The sequence below is a fragment of the Perissodus microlepis genome, chromosome 19 (assembly GCF_051167445.1).
Source record: "Perissodus microlepis isolate ML-2025 ecotype Zambia chromosome 19, ASM5116744v1, whole genome shotgun sequence".
Taxonomy (NCBI): Eukaryota; Metazoa; Chordata; class Actinopteri; order Cichliformes; family Cichlidae; genus Perissodus; species Perissodus microlepis.
The window spans coordinates 1,856,918-1,880,252 of record NC_140479.1 but is presented as its reverse complement, the minus strand read 5'-3'; the positions used below and the strand labels follow the sequence as shown (position 1 = coordinate 1,880,252).

The 23,335-nt window shown below is 41.8% G+C and overlaps 1 protein-coding gene across 2 annotated transcripts in view; it reads left to right on the top strand.

Annotated features, from left to right (window-relative positions):
- Positions 1–23,335, top strand: part of arid4a (AT-rich interactive domain 4A) — a 38,944-nt gene that overhangs the window by 160 nt on the left and 15,449 nt on the right. The window contains exons 1-14 of one of the 2 annotated variants that reach the window (XM_084913877.1): positions 18–661; positions 912–964; positions 2,036–2,146; positions 5,903–5,968; positions 10,416–10,506; positions 11,174–11,253; positions 11,346–11,443; positions 11,539–11,671; positions 14,887–14,966; positions 17,146–17,216; positions 18,685–18,863; positions 18,961–19,033; positions 21,870–21,964; positions 22,185–22,282. In XM_084913877.1, coding sequence (XP_084770003.1) covers positions 959–964; positions 2,036–2,146; positions 5,903–5,968; positions 10,416–10,506; positions 11,174–11,253; positions 11,346–11,443; positions 11,539–11,671; positions 14,887–14,966; positions 17,146–17,216; positions 18,685–18,863; positions 18,961–19,033; positions 21,870–21,964; positions 22,185–22,282 — 1,181 coding nt within the window. In that variant the 5' untranslated portion in view covers positions 18–661; positions 912–958. Of the gene's footprint in view, positions 1–17; positions 662–911; positions 965–2,035; positions 2,147–5,902; positions 5,969–10,415; positions 10,507–11,173; positions 11,254–11,345; positions 11,444–11,538; positions 11,672–14,886; positions 14,967–17,145; positions 17,217–18,684; positions 18,864–18,960; positions 19,034–21,869; positions 21,965–22,184; positions 22,283–23,335 lie in introns of those variants that run through there. The other variant, XM_084913878.1, reaches the window with a different exon arrangement.

Sequence of the window (23,335 nt, the reverse complement as noted above, 5' to 3'; positions counted from 1 at the left end):
AACTTTGAACAGTTTAAACTGTCGGTAGGCCGAGGGCAGCTGGACGTCAGCGGAGAGACCGGGAGATGTCCGTTTGCTCGCTATTCGTCGGAGCTGTCTGAATTGAATGGCAGTCGGGTTGTTTTTGCACTGAAGAAATGTGAAGCTCCGGCGCCTTTGTGGAGGAACCGTTTATTAAATAAATAAATCTACAGCAGTTCTCGTTACGTCTAGTGTCACTGATTCACACTGTTTAGTGAAAACTTACTTTGACCTCGTAACCAAGTGGGACCTAGAGTGGACTCTAGCTATGCTGCTCATTTGCTAGCGGACCGTTTAAATCTCCGTAACTAGCTAGTTGAGTCGCTAGTTAGCCAACTAGCTAGACGTAGCTACGAAGCGAAGAGCAGCTTGTCCCGTTCGCCCGCTGTTTGGACTTCGTTCGTCTTGGCATTCGGTTGTGTGGTAGCAGCTGGTCGCTAGCAAGCGGATTTGGTGTGGATGTGATACAGTTAGCCCAGCTAGCTGACATGGCAAGCTGTGATGGCGACGTGACTCACAGGGGCTGGGAGCGGAGCGGGAAGAGGCGCCCCTCTCCGGCCCCGCTCACGCACCGTGCCCATCACCGAGCTACCACCGACGCTTCTTCAAACCGGGGACCCGGTGTTCACTGGAAGTAAAGGTTATTAGCTACATTTTTGCGAGCTGTTTGGGCCACATATTTGAACTGATACGAGTAGGCAGATTTGAGGGGAGGGAGGGAGTGGGTTGACCGAGCTAGAAAAGAATGCCTGAGCTAACACAAGTGAGTGGCTAGTCGGTTAGCTTAGCATGATTTTCAAACTGGACTGTTCTGTTTGACTCTTTATGCCCTGTTTGTCCTCAGTGCCACCTCAAGCTTTAACCTCATCTGTCGGCTCATTATCTTTCAGTGATCCCAAATCTTTCGAGCTGGACTCCCTCAAATAGCCGAGAAGAAATGAAGGTGAGTGTTTGACCTGCGACACAAACTGAAGATGGTGTTCTCGGTCTAAGCACCATGTCTTAACCCTACTCAGAGACCCTGATGGAACCAGACACAGATGACTTAAACTGTGCTTTTCCAGTTCCGACTCCTGTGTCGGTTTATCGTTTTTACATGCAGATCTGTGCTGTGGTGTTATAGTGATGAGCCAAATGTTTATAGTCCTAAGCTGGATTCAGACAATTGCTGTACAATGTAAACACATTTCCACTGCTTTGTTAGAGACAGTGTTGTAATTAAAGTTAGGACTGTGTGTCAGATGTAAATAAAAATAGAAGACAGTGATTTGCAAATTATTTAAAGACCCTTTTTTAATATTCCAAAGACCACTCATCCCTTTGAGTTTTTTGGTGGGGGATCTGTTTGGGGTTTTTTTAACCTAAAAATATGATTGATTTAAATCAGATGCAACAACATTATTATTCCTGTAAAACTGCATGATAAAGGGTCAGGAGCTATGACAAGTAGCACTATATAATTAGCTGTTTGGTGACCGGCTGCATATTTAGACAGACTGAAACACCTAATTAGTACATGTCTTATTCTGGTTTTTAGATTGATTAGCTTGATTTTCTGTTATTGCCATTAATAAAAAGCTAATTACTTTCACTCACATTACGTATCTGGTAGGAAAGTTATCTGATGTTTGGGGTTCTTGGAAGAAACATTTCTGAACCAAACTGATTACATCAAGAGTTAGATGAAAAGTGTCAACACAACTGAGACAAAATGAACATGTAGGCAGCAGCTGATGTTTAGAAAAACGTAAGCTGGTAAGGGTCGAGATGAGAAACCACTTCACACAAATGGTCAGTAAACAGGATGATCATGTAAACAGGTACGTCAGTAATCAGTTTTTAAAGGATCCATTTCCCTAAAACTGGAATTAGACCCAGGACTCGTGGATGTGCTCTCCAGGCTTTTGACAAATGACAGACTGACAAAGTGAAACCATCACACAAACTTCACAAATGCAACTCAAAACAGTCTTGAGAGCTGCTGCTTATGTGTATGTTTGTATTGGCATTTCAGGTAGCAGACGAGCCTGCCTACCTGACAGTGGGGACTGATGTCAGTGCCAAGTACCGAGGAGCCTTCTGTGAGGCCAAGATCAAGACTGTTAAGCGCATGGTGAAAGTCAAGGTAAGATTAGCAGAAGTTTCATCCTCATGAGCATCAGGATTTACAAAGGACCACAGTCTGGTCTGTCAGTGTTTCCCACTTACTATCATTGGGTCACTGTGCTTTCTGACCCTGAGTACATGTCAGACACAAACGGGGTGGACTGATTTTTCAAAGGAATAGTTTTTAATTAATTAAGCTTTCTGCTTAACAGTGGCCTACTTGCCACAGTTCCTTCAAAACCTGGATATGAATCTAGTCCTGTGTTGTGAATGTGTTCCACTACTTACTTCATGGTAAACAACGTGTCCCATACCTCTGTGAAGAAATCAGGTCGCAGCCTTTCAGTATTGGGGATGCCCCGATTTGGCCAATGACCAAAACAACTTTTTAATGTTTTGTTTCTGTTGTAAGGCCTTTTCCCTGTCATTGTGTCGTTTAAGTCATTAATCAGAGCTTAAGAAGTGTACGACAGCTTCCAGTATTAAACATCATCTGGTTGACATCAGTCACCAGGCTGACTGTTGCCACCAGCTGTGTGAGTCTCAGTATACCTGGACACCTGCTGATGTAAAGTTTGTTTAGATGTAACACATTAAAGCCATAAACTGAATGTAGACGGTGGATATAACCACCAGTTTCTAAAAGTGGAGCAAATGCAGAATTTATTTATATCCGCTTTAGTTGTGGTGACATCACAGTGCCTGTGCCCACATCTTTTATACAGCACAGTTACTGCTGACTAAAGTAACTTTGCTCTTCCCCTATAGCAAATACTGCAACAGTGTGCTGGTACGTCTCTCGCACACTGTGCCACAACAAACCCACAAGTCTTGTAGGTAGGGATGGGGATTGATAAGAAGAAATTCAGATTCTGTTACTGCTTTGATTCCTTATAGACGAGGTGGCAAAAGTACAGACATTCTGTACTCGAGTAGAAGTACAGATAATAGTGTTAAAAAATATTCTAGTAAAAGTGGAAGTACTGATTAAAAGTACAGGCTCTGAAATGTAAGAAAGTAAAGAGTAGGTCTTTGGAGGACGTTTTGTGCAAAGCTAACTGAGCTATGTGCCTTAATGCAATGATAAAATAATATTAGAAGATGAATACAAACGGTTAGTCTCATTTTTAATTCTGATTTTACTCTGCTTCAATCAGAAGAAAAAGAAGAAAAATTGATTTTTTATTTTTTTTATTTTCGTGTCCTACATTGCAGAGGGTGACTTTGCTCCTGTATAAGAAAATGAGCACAGTCAGTTGTTAAAGTGGGATTCAGCAGGTGGGGGAACCCTAAAATCGTCTGTAGTGGCTCAGTGTGGGAATCGCAGTCATTTCTATTGAGATCTCCTGTAGATTTTCTGCAGGCTGTGATCAGCTGATCTGGGCTACTGCTGCTCTGAGGTTTACTGCTCTTTGTGGATGTACACACCTATATCTGTGAAGTACAGCAGCTGCACCTTTAGCTAGCAACACACCGTGAGGCAAACTGCAGACACAACAGTTTGTGTGTTTGCTGATAAAAATATTGCATTTGACATTACCCCCCACTTAAAAAAAAATTACTCCCTTTATGCCCGCCCCTCTGTTGTAGCGATAGCGAGATGCTGAAGTGCTCACTGACACCTGCAGTCGCTCCGGTTCTGCCAACCAAAAAGAAAAACACCGGCCAACTTGATTTCCTGACTGTGTTACACATCATCAGGTTTCATGTGACATCCCCTGGAGATTAGTATGGGAACGGGACCGCCTTTCATGCGTTACTCTTTAGGCTCAAATCAGCTTGATGGCATGCAGTGACGTGAATAATAACTCTCTGCAAATTCATTAAACCTAAAGTAACGAGCCTGTTCTACAAATATCTGTAGAAAGTACAGATACTTGTTTAAAAATGCAGGAAGTGAAAGTAAGAAGTTGTCTGAAAAATAAACCTTTCATTTGTTCAAAGTAACTGCCTGCTGTGAGGTCAAATGTTTTACTGTTGGAGGCATTTCCCCTCTTTTTTGTGATCGGTGTAGGGGTGATTACTGACAAAACAGTTCTCGATTCCCGCCCCCGTTTGTGAATGTCACACACAACTCGCTCACATGTGCTTATTTGTTAAACCTAAAAGGTAACATGGCAACTGCTAGTTTTTATTTTGATACCATTCTTGTATTTTGGAGCCTGGATGATCATTGACAGCAGCTCTTCATGGAGTTTATTCTAACATTAGACCAGGATTTCTAGCAGTGTATTACTTGAACATCAGCCTGTTGGGCCTACACACCAGGGCTTTTATTTACTTTACAATGAGGCTGCAGCCATTCATTTAGGAAGTTGTCTTATTAACTCACTGCTTAACTATTTCATTCAAATGTGGCAGATGTTTTACTCGTTAGGCTTATATCGACCCACTTTTTTGCATGCAGGCCAAGTCTTTCATCTCGAGGTTAAACATCCCATAATGCGTCTGTGACTGTCACCTAAGAGATCTGAGTTTGCAGAAGACAGCCAGCTGTGGGTGTCCTATCATCAGAGGACATGTCCAGCTTAAACAGTTAACACATTGATGTAATAATAGAAATCATTAAGTGATACTCCATATTAGGGAAATGGAAAGAATGCTATGTTGCCCAAAAAACCTTTGTCAGTTATTAACATGAACTAAGTACTAACTGCTGATTGTAGCAAAGTTAGAAGGAGAATTCTCTACAAGAACTTGTTCCACGTACACCTATAAGAACCAGTTCTCCGTTCCCGTCCTTGAGCTGAGAAAGTCGCTGTTGCTGCCCACTGTCTCACCCTGGACAGCACCTGTTCAAAGCCGTGACCTCTGGCATCAGGTGCATCCAGGCCGTCAGAACACTGAGGGCTAACGTAGGTGAATGGACCTGGTGAGCTTCATTTACCAGCCCCTACCTGCAAAATCCCTGTGACATCCAGTATGATGTCCTTACAATGCTCCTGTATGTGACATTACATCACAGTGCAAAACACTAGCATATCGTGGCTCAGTATTCAGTATCACTCACAGTCCATGGCTACCAACAAATGTAATATCCTTTTAGCAGAACTGTATTTTTATATTTGTTACTTTACTATTTTCTGTGTTTTCTTACATTTGCGATATTATTGTACTTGCTAGTTTATTGTGTAGAGTGAAAACATGTAACAATGCATTCATTGTGGTCTGCTGAAATGTAAGGACGGCAACAATAAAGGAGTCTTTACTTTTACTCACTGCACACCAAAAACCATGTCGCAGCTGCTGGCTAGTTGTGCACCTCTTGACTTTTGTAGCCTGGTGCATGCACCGCAACCACCACAGCCCGGTTGAGGACACGAGTGTGTGACCGTGTCAGTTTTATTGCCCTTTTAATGATGTTCCAGTACAGAAGCTAAAAGATGTATAGATGTGATGTTGCACCAGTTTGAAAACTCGACTCTGTGGAAAAAAACTTTGCTAAAAAACACTCAGCAAAGTCTTTGCTTCCAGTTTTCACTTCTCTTCTCTTCCTATGTCAGTGCTGACTGTCGATATTGCCTGAGTGGTGACGCCTGTAGACAGTTTGTTTGTTTTTGGTTTATTTGTTAAATCTTCCTGTTATTCAAACATCTGTGCACGTGCTCCAGTTTCAGATTTCTTGTTAGGGACATAAAGAACAGGGTGCTTCAGCTCATCTTATCCTGGTTTATTTATTTTTAACATTTAGGGGGAACATCATTGTTAGACATCATTGTTTCTTCATCTCTGTTGAGAAATCATCAGTATTCTTCGTGTCTTTCTGTGTCTTCAGGTGACTCTAAAAGGTGAAAGTACTTCCCAGGTAGTGCAAGACGACCAGGTCAAAGGATCTCTGAGGGTAAGATGATCATGATGTTTATTGCTACTGGTAATTTTGACTTTTCAGATTTGCTCAAGTCCTCTTTAACTTAATGTTCACAATTAAACCACACAGATTAAATGTAAAGCTACCTGATTACTGTCGTGCAGACGGCCATGGGCTAAAATGTGTGGTGGCAGCAGTATGATCTAATTCAATATTAGCCTAATACTGACCCAGAAAGCTGGATCAGATGTATCGGATATCAACAATGAGCCAGGGAAAAAAAAAGATTCCTCAATATCAGGACATGATGAAAAACAATCAGACCAGGGGTCTCAAACTCGCGGCCCAGGGGCCACTTGCAGCCTGTATATTGATGTGGAGAAATCTAATGCAGTTTGGCTCTTGAAGTGACTTTTTCCTAAAACTGCATTTTAAGAAATATTTGTGGGTGTTTACTTGTTGGTTTGTTTTTGTACTACTTGAGCACTAAAATGATGCTCCAGTGAGATGACAGTGCCAGGAGTGGCCCACATGCCGTTTGAGTCCCCTGATCTAGACCTAATGGGTCTTAAAATTATGCTAATGCAACCTCAGGTGACTAACTACATGATATTTTATACTGTGTCAATATCTAACAAAGACTAAGTCAGAATAGAGAATACACTAGTGTGTGTGGAAAATCTCAGCCCATGATTGAATAGTGGTGCAGTGGTTAGCACTGTTGCCTCAGCATAAAAGCTCATGGGTCGACCAAATGTTTTTAATGTCAGGTTAAATGAGTGGTAACTGAGAGCCGCAGTTGCTGTGAAGAAGCAGGGATTGGTACAGTTTGGCCTGTAAGGCAGGGTTCAAAGGTCAATGCCATACTCTGTGCCCTGTAGCTGTAAATAAACATTGCTTAGTGCAGGGGTGTCGAACTCCAGGCCTCGAGGGCCGTGTCCGGCAGGTTTTAGATCTCACCCTGGGCAACAAACCTGATTTAAATGATTAGTTCATTACCAGGCATCTGGAGAACTTCAAGACATGTTGAGGAGGTCATTTAGCCATTTTAATCAGCTGTGTTTGATCAAGGATGCATCTAAAACCTGCAGGACTATCATAGATATAGATGGTCCATGGATAGTTGAAGCTGGGTGTCATGCATAGCAATGAAGTGCATCCTGTGCCTTTAAATGATACAGTCTACATGAAGCATCTATAATGCAAACAGAAATGGTCCTAGCACAGAACCCTGTAGAGCTACATTGGTAACCTGGTAAAGTAATGGTTTAATTACTAATGGTTTAATTTAGGGCTGCAACGATTCATCGAGTAATTCGATTATAAAAAGTCCTCGACGCAACTTCTTTGCTTTGATGCTTGGTTTAACACACGGCCCTGTAGCGCACAGATATATTAAACGATGGAAGTGGTTTCACTCACATTGCAACTAAAAACAGATCTGCTATAGAAATGCATTTAGGAGCAGTGAGTAAAAGGTTTCACAACAGCTTTTCAACAAGAAGACTGACAGCACACAGCAGCAGGGATGGTTACGCTCGTAAGTTTAACATGGAGCCGGAGTTGTTTTCACACACTGTAAGGAGCAAAGGTGCAGTTACTGAGGTGCTGAGTGAAAGAAAACATGTTTCTAGTGTCCAAAAGAGCAGCGCTGTTCCTGTCATCACTATTAAAATCTGGGCAAAAGCTAAGTGGCAGTCCTTCATCAAAGCACCTAATCAACAAACTCTGACATGCAGAGGGAAAAACCTGCTCCATCCACCAGCCTTTTATTACACAGCGAAAGAATCAGTAGTAATTATGCAGATGAACTGTTAACTTATTCTGATACTTGTTCACTTGAACTCTTAACCCTCTGGGGTTACTATAACTGTTGCTTTTGGCTACTTTGGATTTTACTTCTTTATTTGACTGTTAAAAACTGTTTACCTCGCCTTGTTTGGTATCACTCTTCTCAGCACAGCCTCACATGTCTGAATTTAGTTGTTTCATTCTGACATTATTAACACACTTGATCTAAAACCAGAAAAAAACTTAAAATCAGAGTGAAAAGTTGTAATTTTCTTTCGCTGTAAAAACCACAAACATGGTTAACCAATCACTTTCATAACTTTAAATGCAAATAGAAATTGTAAGTTTTAAAAAAACTGTGCACATTTTTTTTTTTTTTTTTTTTTTTTTTTTTTTTTAAATAACCATTTAAAACAATTTACAGAACAATCAGGTGTTCTGCATCAAATAGGAGACCACACAAATTATTTGTGCTGCTCTAAAAAATGTCTCTGTCCACTATAAGACAGAGGAGCACATCACAGCCTGATACCTGCAGGCGTGAAGGTGTGTCGCTCCTGTTTTCCACCTGGAGACTGTGTTTACACTGCAGTCTGCCTTTGGCAGAGTCCTCATTGTTTTTGACACACAAAACAACCACACTACACACTAACTATACAGTTCAAGCACCATAAACATCACAAATCTCTCACATCAAAACTCTTTCTCTCGCTTGCTTGCGCTCTCTTGCCGCCGTCACTCCCAAAACTTCCCCCTTTTGCTAAAATTTCAGTGTGGAGACTGAAGTCATCACTCGGATGAGTGATGAAACGTATCCCAGTGAAAACGTCAAAGTTGAAACAGAATCAACTTTTTGGGTTATATGAATAATATGACTACTAGGAGTGGCAGTAGTTGGGGTAGTAGAGCAGGTCGCCTACCAATCGATAGGCTGGTGGTTCGACCCCTGTCTGCTGCAGTCTGCATGCCGTATATCCTTGGGCGAGATACCCATACTTCGGAGTATGAATGTTTGCAAATGTTGCGTAGAAAGAGCACAGAAAAAAGTGGTTGTGTGAATGAGGCAGGTTGTGTACTCTTTTCAGAATAGAAAAGCATCAGTCCATTTACCAACTGGGAAATGTCCAAGGAGCACAGTGCAGCTCTAAGGAGAATTGTGATTAACACCAGTTGGAAAGATGTCTTGGAGCCATTTCTCAACAACTGCAGATTCCAAGATGATCTGCTCAAACAGCTGCACATAAGTACACGTTTTTCACCACTTTCACAAGGTCCTGAAGAAAACCCACGACGATAGGAAATTGGTAGGATTTTTAAGAACAAGCAAATCTCAAGCCTGCCATGAACTATAATCTGCTGGAACAGCAGAGAGACTGACTGTTTTTCATCACCACTGACTGAGAACCTGTCTGCCACGACAGAAGTCGTCCATTGAAATGTGCAGCTGCAGCCATCTCAGATACACATCAGAGCTTCTGGAATGGCCTCTCCATGCCCCAACATCAGCCCTATTTCTGAACTACACAATAAACCCAGTTGGTTTCCTCACAGAGTCCGTTACAGGAAATATCCAACTGAAATGAACTCTTTCTGCCAGTGGTCAAGTATTAGCCAGAGTATCCCAGAGGCTTCATGGCTACCAAAAGCATCTGGTGGAGATCCAGCTCACTGAAACAAAACTTGAGCACCCAGTTCTTGTTTTTTCTAAAATAACAAATATTTCAGACTCAGTTTGTTCACATGAATAGGGAGTCTTTTTCGTGTGTTAAGGACACAAAGATGTAGATAATCTCTAAATTCCTGCTTCCACATTCAGACAAATCTGACTTGTCCCAAAAATCTTAATAACGTGATGTCCACGATACTGTTCCACAGTGTTTTGTCCTGGCTCTCCTATCACCTCCAACATGGCTGCACTTCACCTGAGCCTAGTTCTGACAAAAGGTTCTTCCCGTTAAGAGTTTTTCCTTCCCACTGTTGCCAATCGCTTACTCAAAGGGGGTCGTTTGATTGTTGGAGTTTTCTCTGTATTATTGTGCAGTCTCCACCTTATAGAATAAAGTGTCTTGAGGCAACTGCTGTTGTGATTTGGATCTATTTAAATTGAAATAAAGATGTATATGGTACTGTCATTCCAACCTGGAAACCAGTTTAAGAAATCATGAAAAGCCCCAAATTGCTATGATATTCATGCCTATGACAGGTTTTTATAGTTCTGATCACAAATCAGAGTTCTTGTGTATTTTCTTGGTTTATAAGAAGCAGTAGACCTGAAGTGTTAGTTCAGTCGTGTTCAATCATCCTGACAGTATACTGGTCCAGAAGGTGGAGGATGCTGATTTCATTAAAAAACTGACTGTGGCTCTGGAGTGCTTTATGAATAATACGTTTGTTTGTTTTTAAAGAAAATCATCTTGTCTTCAGTTGCCATTGATTAAATTTTTGGGGGAATCTAGCTGAGTGCCTCTTTTCCTGTGGAGAAATGTATAGCCTGCCCTGTCTCACTTTGTCTGAAACAACCATCGTAATAAATGAAAATATCCTGCCTTATGTAGAAAGTGTCCTTGTGAGCCCTGATGACTTGAAATAAACACAGTCAAACTGCTGATAAAGGAGTTGTCGTTGTTGTTGTTGTTGTTGTTGTTGTTGTTGTAGTCTAAGGGCTGAATTTGGTTTTTCTGTGCTTCAGGTGGGCTCCACAGTGGAGGTGAAGACCAGTGAAGGTATATGCAGTGAAGCTGTCATCAGTAAGCTGACCGATGCCAGCCTCTACACTGTGGGTGAGTCTGGTGCTTCCTCATGTTTCTCACACATCAACATTTAACAAAGGGTTCATAGGTTGCCACAACATGAATCTGTTACGTTATCAAAGCAGTGCAGACACACAGTGATCTAAGGTCTGGATTATATTTCAGAACTAGTTCTAATCTTATCCACGGGGATTATAATCTTTATAAGCAGCTGTGTTACTTCAAAGTGCTGCTGCCTTGGTGACTGAAGTTTTCTAGTGTTACAGGGTTTTTATAAACAGAGTCTTGAGTTCACTGCCAGTCTGAGCACAGGAGAACCGGAAGACCTAACATCTGTCTTTATTCATCATATAATAATTCTCAGTATCTGCAGTATTACAGCAACAAATCACATGTCACACTTCAGAAAGCTACAGAGTAAGCTCTGTCAGCAGTTTTACCAGTTGTACTGTTGAGCTGAACACTCAGGTATCTGTAGTCTTCCAGCTGCTTGTGAATCGAATGCAAACTGTAGACATTTGACTTTACGTGTCAAACATGTCAAGTAATGACAGGCCCTGCCTGTCCTCTGTCAAACTGGGTGGATGTTAACGAGCGCTGGATTTCAAGTTGAAATGAGGCTGGATCAGCTTAGTGTGAACATTGAAATTGGTGGTGTCGATTAGGTTTACAAACTGTGTGTGCGCGTTTCTTTCAGTGTTTGACGACGGCGATGAGAAGACTCTCCGTCGAACGTCTCTCTGTCTGAAGGGAGAGAGGCATTTTGCAGAGAGTGAGGTGAGTCCTCCCAGGATGGGATCACTTTGCCAAGGTCTTGATAACCCTAAAAACACCTGAATGTATTTGATGCTCTCAACACTGTCTCGCAGACTCTGGATCAGCTGCCGTTGACGAACCCAGAACATTTTGGCACTCCAGTCATCGGCAAGAAGTCAAACCGCGGTGGACGGCGTTCTTCTCAGGCTGTGTGAGTGTTGATGTGCCATCTCCCTCTGGACATGTTAAATGGTCTTTATGAAACCAGCTGCAGAACAAGTTCTGATTTTTGCGTTTGTGTCTCAGGGCCGATGAAGACAATGAGTCTTCATCTAGTGAAGATGACGATGATGACAGGAGGCGGCTAAATGACGAGCTGCTGGGACAAGTCTGCAGCATTGAAAACGAAGAAGAGTCGAGCGCCTGGTTCTTGGCTCTGGTAAACTGACACAGTTACTGTATAAAGTGGGGGTGGTGCTATAACTACCTCATGTATGTGATCACTAACCACTGCAGGTGAAACATCCACGTTACCTTGTTGAAGTGGGGAAAAGGACTGTTTAGTTGCTGTCAGAAGGTCAGCTGAGATGTGAGGATATTAAGTGTTTAAAGACAGGATTACCGAACAGCACAAGAATAGAGTAGATTACATGATGGACTGTGAAGATTTACTGTCCACACAGTAAGTTAGACTGAAGGTTTTATTACTTTATCCGTTATTTAAAATGTTCATTGTTCTCGTTTAATCTTATTTCTTCCTCTTTGGCCACAAAGTGGGCTTTTTTGCCCTCTCAGCACATCTTTATTTTTATTGGAAATGTCATGCTTTTTTTCCCAACCCTGACAAAATATTAGGAATATTGTTAAATGTATTACAGTCGTATATAAAGCCACAAATCAGTGTGCTCTTAATAATAAACAGAACAAAGAATCAAGAAACAAGAAAAAAGCTAATCCACAATCGGCTAAATAATTTCTTTAGTTTATTATGTCTAAAGTGTAATAAACTGCAACACATTAGCATCACCACATGTGAAATATAGATTGTTGTTAAATCTTTTGCATGTCTTTCACATAAAACAAATATCAGTTCATGGAAAATACTGGCAAACCTGTTTTAAAGTGGATGTGAAACACTAACTGTATGAAGGCTAACTTAAACCACGGAGCTCTGCGCTTAAAACTGACAGATGTAACACTTTCTCTGTGGCTGGATTTAAGGAAGAAGTGCTTAAAGTTTTAAAACATGTTTAGCGCCATCTTCTGTCAGTACGAAACGTGACATCACTGGATTGGTTGGTTGGTTGCCGTCTATACAGGGTGGGCCATTTGTATGGATACACCGTAATAAAATCCTGTTTGTGGCACATTAGTATATGTGAGGGGGCAAACTCCTCAAGGTGGGCGGTGACCATGGTGGCCATTTAGAAGTCGGCCATCTTGGATACAACTTTTGTTTTTTCAATAGGAAGAGGGTCATGTGACACATCAAACTTATTGGTAATGTCACAAGAAAAACAATGGTGTGCTTGGTTTCAACGTAACTTTATTCTTTCATGAGTTATTTACAAGTTTCTGACCACTTATAAAATGTGTTCAATGTGCTGCCCATTGTGTTGGATTGTCAATGCAACCCTCTTCTCCCACTCTTCACACACTGATAGCAACACCGCAGGAGAAATGCCAGCACAGGCATCCAGTATCCGTAGTTTTAGGTGCTGCACATCTCGTATCTTCACACCATAGACAATTGCCTTCAGATGACCCCAAAGATAAAAGTCTAAGGGGGTCAGATCGGGAGACCTTGGGAGCCATTCAACTGGCCCACGACGACCAATCCACTTTCCAGGAAACTGTTCATCTAGGAATGCTCGGACCTGGCACCCATAATGTGGTGGTGCACCATCTTGCTGGAAAAACTCAGGGAACGTGCCAGCTTCAGTGCATAAAGAGGGAAACACATCATCATGTAGCAATTTCAAATATCCAGTGGCCTTGAGGTTTCCATTGATGAAGAATGGACCCACTATCGTTGTGCCCCATATACCACACCAAACCATCACTTTTGGTCCAGCAGTCTTGGAGGATCCATCCAATGTGGGTTAGTGTCAGACCACCAATAGCGGTGGTTTTGTTTGTTAACTTCACCATTCACATAAAAGTTTGCCTCATCACTGAACAAAATCTTCTGTGTGAACTGAGGGTCCTGTTCCAATTTTTGTTTTGCCCATTCGGCAAATTCTGTGCGCCGATCTGGGTCATCCTCGCTGAGATGCTGCAGTAGCTGGAGTTTGTAAGGGTGCCATTTGTGAGTAGCTAATATCCGCCGAAGGGACGTTCGACTAATGCCACTCTCCAGTGACGTGCGGCGAGTGCTACGCTGTGGGCTCTTGCTGAATGAAGCTAGGACAGCCACTGATGTTTCTTCATCAGTGACAGTTTTCTTGCGTCCAAATCCAACACTGAACCAGTTTCACGAAACTTAGCAAGCAGTTTCGATCCGCTCCTCACGTGTTAACCTCTACGACGTGTCAATGGCTGTGAACAAAGAAACTTGTAAATAACTCATGAAAGAATAAAGTTACGTTGAAACCAAGCACACCATTGTTTTTCTTGTGACATTACCAATACGTTTGATGTCACATGGCCCTCTTCCTATTGAAAAAACAAAAGTTGTATCCAAGATGGCCGACTTCTAAATGGCCACCATGGTCACCACCCACCTTGAGGAGTTTGCCCCCTCACATATACTAATGTGCCACAAACAGGACTTTAATATCACCAACCATTCCCATGTTATTACGCTGTATCCATATAAATGGCCCACCCTGTACATTTACACTAGTTTATGTTAGCCAACTAGTACCAGAGGCAGTAACTCAGGGGAATATAAGGAGACCGAAATGAAGTCAGTTTAAGGGGATCGCTTTTATGCTGCAGCAATGAGTTTAATGTTAAAATCAAGCCTATAGTGTCACTTACACAGTCAGTGGTCCTTTGTTGTTTGGTTATTACCTTTTATGCATTTAGTGTTTCATTTGCACTTTAACCTCCTAGGACCTGCGTCCACATATGTGGACATCACATTTTGGGTTATTTAGACCAAAATACTAAATTTTGCTCTACAAGGGCCTGATGTCCACTTGCGAGGTCATTATACTGCTACTGTTCTATCCAAATTTTAAAACAAATATCCTCATATGTGGCTCTTATTTTTCTATAAACAAAAATCAGGTGGAAAAAAAAATCTGGTAATTCTTTGTTTTTACATTCATCGGGCCCCAATGTGACCAAATATCAAAGAGAAATTAAAAATGCTGCTGTGGAAGAGCTCGGGTCTTAGGAGGTTAAGGGAGGAACAAATCAGATTGCATGAAAGGATGTGTGTGTCTGTCAGAGGCTGTCACTTTGGTGTGCATGTGTGTGAGAGTCATGTTGCTGCCATGTAGATTTTCAAATCTCGCAGCTGTTTTCTACTGGCTGTAATCACACAGACAGAATATAGGACAATCAGTTTGATGAGCAACAATAAACTCTTGTTACAGACGACTCAGAATCGCTCACTGCTTCCTGTGTGGACTTGGACTGACACAAATGAAATTTCTGTAGAATCTCTGTATGCAAAGCCATCAATCAGGTGTGTCTGTCCTGCAGGTGGTGTCTCCCAGCTGTAATGATGAGCTGGTGGTGAAGAAGGATCAATGTCTGGTCAGGTCATTCTGCAACGGCAAGTTGTGAGTCCACTTTGATATTTATTGAGTCATGGTCACAAGTCAAGGTTCACATGAAGTCTGTGAGGTCATGTAATTCTTCCCGAACACAAATCTGGTTCTGCATCCCATATTAGAGATGGCACGATACCACTTTTTTATGTCCGATACCGATATCATAAATTTGGATATCTGCCGATGCCGATATGAATCCGATATAGTGTTTTTTAATCAATAAAACTGTGTTTTAATATCTTGCTGCTTTTTGTATAAGTTCATACTCAAGTTAAAAAAAAAACAAAACAACAACACTAAAGCTATTCTGTTATACCTGTATGCAAAAAATGCACTGCACCCAAAATATTTCATAGTTCAGCAAAACCCATCAATCTAATAAACTTAAACCTGCTCCATCCTCCCTATTCTGGTATTTTAAAGAGTACTTAGCAGAAATATTAAGCAACCTAACTAATAGGGTTGCAAACTCCCAGCAAAAAAATAAATAAAAAATAGGGAACCACCCTCCACCTCATGATGCTTAATCGACATAATCAACTTTAATTTGATGCAGTGTGGAAAAAAAAAAAATGCACAGAAATAAATTATTTTTCAAGAATAATTAAATAGATTCAACATCTTTCTTCAACAGAACTGCAGACGGCACAGATGGTTCCCAAAGGAAAAAGTACTATAGCTTACTAGGGTATATTAGACTTAACAGTTACTATATACAGTAATGGACTTCTATATATTTTACATCAGATTAAAACTTTGGGTGTAAGATTCAGATAATTATTTATTAAAAGCTCGACATTTTAAATGAGAATAAGAAAGAAAAGTATGTCTTTGTGCCCCCTTTTCCCTGTTCATGCCCTATCGGCCCCCCTGGCTAAACTTTGCTAGATCCGCCCCTGCACAGTTACCAGCCGTCAGCTGTAGAAAAAGATCCTGGTGTAGAAAGTAATATTAAATAAATTCTAACAACAGATTATCAAGGTTAAACGTGCTGCTGTTGTTCAGCCGCTGGTTTCCTCTTTCTGGTGCAAAGTGGGCCAAAAACAAACAAGAGAGACTCGTGACAGAAAAGCCGATCAGCTGATCATTGATCAGTTTCATGATTGAAGTAGCAGCAGGAGAGAGAGAGAGAGGCAGTCGCTCCATATATCGGTTGTTGAGCTTAACGCTGGAATGCTTTACAAACACTCAGAGATGAACTTACACACTTGCTTTACTTCTCTCTGGGAAAACTTCCTACCAGATGAAATGCTGGTTTGGTAGCGAGGCTCCAAATACACACAGCCGCTCTATCACGTGACCACACTGCTCTGACTGCTACGGTTATGAGCCGAGTTACGCCGTGTCGCAAGTTTTGTGAGGTGCTTTTTTGATATTTAATGGATCGGATTACATGTTTTATTTCTCTCCGATATCCGATCCAGTAATTTACGTCAGTATCGGACCGATACCGATACGTAATATCGGATCGGTCCGTCTCTATCCCATATAAGCTGTGTCTGGTTACTCCATTTCCACGACTTCTTCCTTCCTTCCATCCATCCATCCATCCTCTTCCACTTATCCGATTTTTAGGGTCGTGTGGGGCTGGAGCCTATCCCAGCTGTCATAGTGCAAGAGGCAGGGTAGGTTGCAGTCTCTTGCAGGGCCATCAACCAGACAACTAAACCATTTGCACTCAGTCACATCTATGGGCGATTTATAATCACCAGTTACCCTAACCCCACTAACTGCATGTCTCTGGACTGTCAGAGAAAGTTGGAGTATGTGGAGAGAACCCACGCAGACACAGGAAGAACATGCAAACAGCACACAGATGGGCCCTCTGGCTAGATGGCCTCGTGAAGAAAGCGTGAGAGCACCTCAGTGGTGCCCTGCCTTCTCAGTCCGAATGAGCAGGGAAAGTAAAGGAAAGGGAAAATGTTGTTATTCAGATTGCCTACTCGGTCCGAATAACAACATTTCATTCACATTTCTGCTGATGTAACATCAGTAGGCGTGTGACATGTCTAGACCTATTTTATATACTTAGCAACCAATATGAATCTGCCCCGAGCTCCATTCATATATAATTTTATACACACACATACATCTTTAAAAATGTGTTCGAAATCATGAGCTCAAACTCTTTCACCATGAACTTTGTCTCAACTCGTCTCTTCTTGTTCCTTCTTTTTGATTCTTTAAGTTACACTGTGGCCAGGAGACACGTCCACCTCGTTAGTGCCATCAGCATCTCTGAGTTCTCCCACAGAAGAGGTGAGTAGTTACAGCTTAAAGCTGCCAGATTCATCTGCATCCTTATCTCCGTCTGCTTTTCACCCCTCAGCTGTGAAAGGCCAGTGGGGTACTGTTGTCCAAACGAGGTGACATAGGAGCTTCAAATAGATAACAGATAAGAGCTGTGTCCAAATTCATGGGCTGCATCCTCCTGAGGACCCGGTCTACGTGGGCTGGGTCCTCAGGAGGTCGGGTAGGCCGGCAGTAAACGGCTGTGAAATGGGACGGTCTCGCCTTCTGATTAGCGTCACCGCTGTCTCGGTGGAGTTTAATAAACTCAGCCGTCTGCTCCTTGCTATCTAAAATATAACAGGACACTGGTGTAAATTCTCGACCGTCTCACACTTCTGTTTAATCAGTTTTCTGTTTGACGTTTATTCAGCTGTGTGAAAGCCACCCGGGGGATTAATAAAGTTTTATTTTATCTAATCTAATAACTTTAATCTCAGCCAAACTGATTTACTCGCGTACAAATAAAACACTGAAAAAAAGCCCAACAATAACATTTGTAGGTTGTCTAAACTTATATATTACGTTTAACTTGAGTAGCAAAAGTCCACGGTGATCTGAAAATGATGTGCCGGGAGTTGTGCCGTTCTCAGCAGTGACCCTCGAGCTCCCGGCTAGCTGTCGAGCTGGTGGGTAGCAGACGTCTCCAAAAACGTCAGAGCACTTTTGCAAATATGCGATATCTTGATAAACCGAGCAGATATTTGAAGTTTACACAGCTACTTTCTCGCCTGAAAATATGTTAAAAGTTTATTTTGTGACCCAGAAAGATTAATAAGAGTAATTTTAAAACTTAGTAGCGGCCACCATTGCCGGAAACTGGAGTTTGGCTGGGCCGCGCTATGAATTCTGGGATATGGTGGGCCACGAAGGACACACCGACCCATCCTTCAAATTCGGGGAAAAGGAGGACGCATTTGTCGGCTGCATTCGGAGGAGTCTACGAATTTGGACAGCCTTCGGCGCGTCGCTGTGACGTAATCGGCCTCAGGAGGATGCAGCCCATGAATTTAGACATAGCTAAGGTTGAGCCTTGGTGAGCTTGACCTCAAGGTCAGAGGTCAAGTTTCTGACAAGTTTGTGAATTCTCTTCTTGAGAAAGAGACAACAGTATTTTTTAAATTGATACCATAGGTGTTTGGACTAGGAGGCTGACAGGTGGCAATGACAGCTGCAAGCATTTTTAATTTTGTAATTAATAATAATTAATATTATTCATTCTGACAGTTTGTAATATATTTCCACCTCTTCTCCCTCCTCTCTTCTTTCTGTCTCCCTTTTTCACACCCGTCTACCTCTTTAACCACATTCCTTCCCCATTAATTTCCTTTTGTCATCTTCTTCTGTTGTTTGTTTTTTGCTGTTTGTACTCTTCCTCTTGTCCTTTCTCTTCCTTTCCTCATCCTCTTCTTTGTCTTCCCCTGTTCCCTCTCTGCAGGTGTAGAAGGAGCCCAGATGTTCCTGAGCAGCAAGGAGATTCCAGATTTGTGGAAAATGGATATGAGCCAGATCCTGGACTCGTCCTCCAGTGAAGATGAGGATAATGAAGAGGAGAAGGAAAGTGAAGAGGAGCGGGATGATGAAGAGGAGAAGAAAAGGAAACGTATAAAAGAAGAGGTGAGTTTGATGCTGTCACACAGATGAGGGTAGTTTCATTCAAAACCTTAATGTGCTGTTATTGAGTCTGCATGTCTGTCTGCATCTGTCCATCCAGCCAGAGGAGGAGCCAGATCCAGAAGAGAGAGACCACTTCCTGCAGCAGCTCTACAAGTTCATGGAGGACAGAGGTGAGACAGTGGAAGACTTTAGTCTTATCAAAAGCAATATTGAAACTACTGTTTTACTATTGGCTGGCCTATTCATGTACCCATTTATTTTGTTGAGCTGCTTAACACTGATCTATGAATCTGTCAAGCCTAAAAGCATGCACCAAACTCAAGAGATGAACTGATGTCTGAACGGGAGACCACTTCGCAAAGAAACAGTTTTAAATTGTATCTTTAGGGTTATTCGAGTCTGTCGCATAAATGTTCTTTTAGTTAAACCGAAATTAACCCAGTCTGTCAGGCTTAAAACTGTATTTTTGCGCCAATCGGGGATTCCCCGAGAGCTAATTCTCTTAAAGTTAGCATACCTTGGTATGGCGTGAGGCCTTTAAAAAAACAACAACAAAGACCTGAGAGATGCATCTGGCCCTTCAGCTGATCCATCTACTGTTCGTTACATGAAGCCTGAACTGGAAATTGGTGGCCACAGGTTTTCTCACCTCACTCAACTAGAGCTGGGCGATATGAGATTTTTTCATATCACGATATGTTTTTGTCATTTCAGGCGATAACGATATCTATCACGATATAAGCCAAATAACTATATTTGTAAGATTTAAATGTGCCGTTGCTCACAAGTAAAATGTGAAATAATCAGCAGCTTGTTTTGATTTAAATATTTATTTCCCATAATAAGTTCAACAGGGTAGATGTACTTAAGGAACACGAGACTTTTTCAGATAAATAAAGGCAAATATTGCAAACTACACAAAAGGCAGCCGCTAAAGCGTTTAAGTTTCAAAACAGAACAAACAAAACAGGCTACTAAATTGTCAATTCCACTTAGAAATTATTAATTCTAAAAATAAATCTTAGTTTGTTTTACAGAAGAACAGACAAAATTGACTAACTTTTGTCAACATCAAATAAACTGAGAACTAAAAGGAAATTCTCAATCTCTCCTTGTTGTATAGCTGAGCTTTTCCAACAGTTTTAACAGTTACGTTAGTCTGACAAAAGCCGAATGACGAATTAGCGCTTCCAGTCAGAGATTGAGCTGCACCGCTTTATTGTGTTTCCAGACTTGCTTTCGGCTCAATTTACAGTGCGCGCTGGTCTGTTTTTGTCAGACTTGAAATAGCTGAAATACCTTCACACTACGGAGCTTCTCTGGCTCTTCCGTTCGACAATCTCTCCGGCGTTGGAACCATCATCGGTTTCTCTTCGGTAACCTTCGGTCACGCTCGGTTGATTTTTCTCTAGTCGGCACACTCGTTTCCTCCATTACCCGGCAGCAAGGCGGCTGGCTGCTTCCCAAACAAATACACATGTGCAGCTTGGCACTTGTGCTGTACGTAACAAGTCACGTGACGCTGCAGCTGTGATTGGTTCGGCTCTGCGCTACTTAATTTGGATTGGCTGTTCTTCTTCTTTTTTTTTTCTAAGAGGACAAGAGCGGCGAGGCCTATCGCAATAGTTTAATTTTTCTATCGAGAAAAAGTTATTTCGCAATACATATCGTTATCGTTCTATCGCCCAGCTCTACTCTCAACCAATCGGAGCTGGGGGTTTTCTGTATTACTGTAGGGTCTTTACCTTAAAAATAGTCACCTCAGGGTAAATAAATACTAATTGAGTCAATCTGAATTTGAAGGTTTTGGTTCACAGGACAAAGTCAGGAGAGAGTTGCAACGGTGAGTGTCTGTAGCCATCAGTAAACACGTGGTTTGGGGCTGTATTTCAGCCAGTGATGAATGCTGAATAGTAGCATCAGACTTTGATTCATCTGAAAAGCATCTGATTGGAAACAGCTTTTCAGCATTACTATAAAGTGAAACAAGGAAGGAAATGGCTGCAGTAGAATAGCCAGGAAAATCCTTCCATAAAGGAATCATCACATACAGCTACTTTTAATGCTACTGATATTCATTTAGACTCTTTCTCTCTGATTGGTCTGATTGGTTTGGCTGTAGCTTAGACAAGTTAGGTCATCTGCTAATTGGAAAGTTGGTGGTTCAATCCCTGACTGCTCAGTCTGCATGCCTGCATATCCTTGGACGAGATGCTGAACCTCGATACGTCCTGATACACTCACTGGAGTGTGACATGTACACAGACAGCACTTGTATGAATGGGTGAAGGAGGCATGTTGTGTAAAGTGCTTTGAGTGCTCAGCACTATGTGAGAGCCAGTCCATATACTTGCCTTCAATGGTTGCTTCTTCCAAACTTCCAGCATGTCTGTTAGAGCCAGTTCCTACACGACTGCCCAAAGAGATCCAACCATTAATGAATGCTTAATGTTAAATATGAGCAGTGTCTTTCTGCTATTGGGCCATATCCCACAGGCCTTCAAGGTGGCAGTAATTAAACCATTACTTAAAAAGCTGTCACTTAAAGCAGAAATGTCTTAAAAGTTGGAAACATCCTGTCTCAAGATGATGCTTTAAAAACTAGTTTGTGCATTTATTCTGTCTAGGCCTGATTATTGTAATTCATTATTGTCACGTCATCCTGAAGCCTCCCTGAAACGCCTTTAGTTGATCCAGCAGTGAGGGTACTGACCTACTGATTTCTGTTCACTGACTAAAACGCACTGTTCCACCATTTTGGCTTCATTTTTGTTAAATAACGTTGTGTTTATCTGAAAACAAACCTTGTGCTTTCTTTTTCACTTACTCAGGTGTGATCTTAAGGTTCCTTTTAAAAAAACAAACTAATAATTCAAATCATTTTTTGGGTTTTTTTGGCTCAATTGTTAAACATTTTGTCAGTTTTGGTTTAAGACTCTTTAGTCTTGTTTCCTTGTAAATACTAAAACTGTGATGTTTGGCTCTAACAGTCTCTGGTTCTTTCAGGGACTCCCATCAACAAGCCTCCGGTGTTGGGTTACAAAGACCTTAACCTCTTCAAGCTCTACAGGTTGGTCTATCACCTGGGAGGCTGCCACAAGGTGAGAAGGTGACACACATACTACCAGTGCACATCACTGCAGATCGTACGACTGATGTGAATGTGGGGTCGTGTGAGTGCTGTTCCAGTACTGGACTGAGCTCCTGATGGTCCTCTTGGCTGTCTGACTTAGTGCCTGATTAGTTCCACTGTGTGTGCAGCTGATGAACATGAAGGAGTGCGTGCCTAGCTGTGACGTGACTCTGCCTCATGTGTTTCAGATTGAGTCTGGTACAGTGTGGAAGCAGGTTTACATAGATCTGGGCATCCCTGTCCTCAACTCTGCTGCGTCCTACAATGTCAAGACTGCCTACAAAAAGTAAGAACAATAAGTTGCTCAGAAAGCAATTTTCACTTTTTGGTTCTGATTCTGTTTGGATCTGGGTCGAGGTCTGCATTTGATGCACTGTTCAGCATTACACTGAACTGGGCGCTTACCAAGGTAACTTCAGGTTTGACCCAGGGCTCGAGGTGATACGGTACTGTGAGAGCTTTAAGATGGGGCCTGATTATTTAAGACTTTAAAATCCTTTTTCTCACATCAAGGTTTTTACATGCCTGCAGCAGCTGTGTGCCTTTCAGGCAGTGTTGTGTGTTTAACCTCTTGATATTTTTCTAATATTTCCTCTCTGTAAATTGTACTGCTGTGCTGACTCTGTATCTGACCATGTAAAGATGGATCAGATTAGGAATCCATGGGCTGATATATTGAGGTGATAACCTCTTTGCTGACAGTATCATATCAGAACATGATGGAAACAATTAGCTGGTCCTTAGCAGATCATAAAGTTAGGTGAATATGGCCACATGAATAGCATGTGACAAATGACATCATCATATGCAGAAGGTGTTAAGAATTAAGAGGGTAAGTAGCAGTGCTGCTAACCAAATGCACTACGTGTTAATTGATCCCCTGTAAGTGTGACCCATGTGTAAAACCAGCAGTTTGCTGGTCTGCAGCCTTCAGGTATGTTTTAATATAATGCCAAGGAGGTAAAAGCATCAGCAGTGTCTAGAGGATCGATTGATGCTGCTCATGAATCATGGAGGGGGTATAAGGCCATTTCAAAACAACTTGAAAAGATTAGGAATCCATGGGCTGATTTATCGAAGTGATATTAGCCCGAGTGCTGCTCTAAGGAGCTCGTTCTCAGAGAGTCCCCGATTTTAAGCCCTATGAGAGTGTCCCTAGGAGGGTCGTGGACCCCCTATTGATCCTCTACCTAATCACGAGCTAAGGTGTGCATCATATGACTAACATGCGTCATCGTTTTCAAAAAGTCTGTTTTCGCTGTCCACACTGCGACACATAAGCACCTTCTTCAAATGTATGCGTTTTCGAGAGCATTTTCAAAACGCTGCGTTTTCCTTG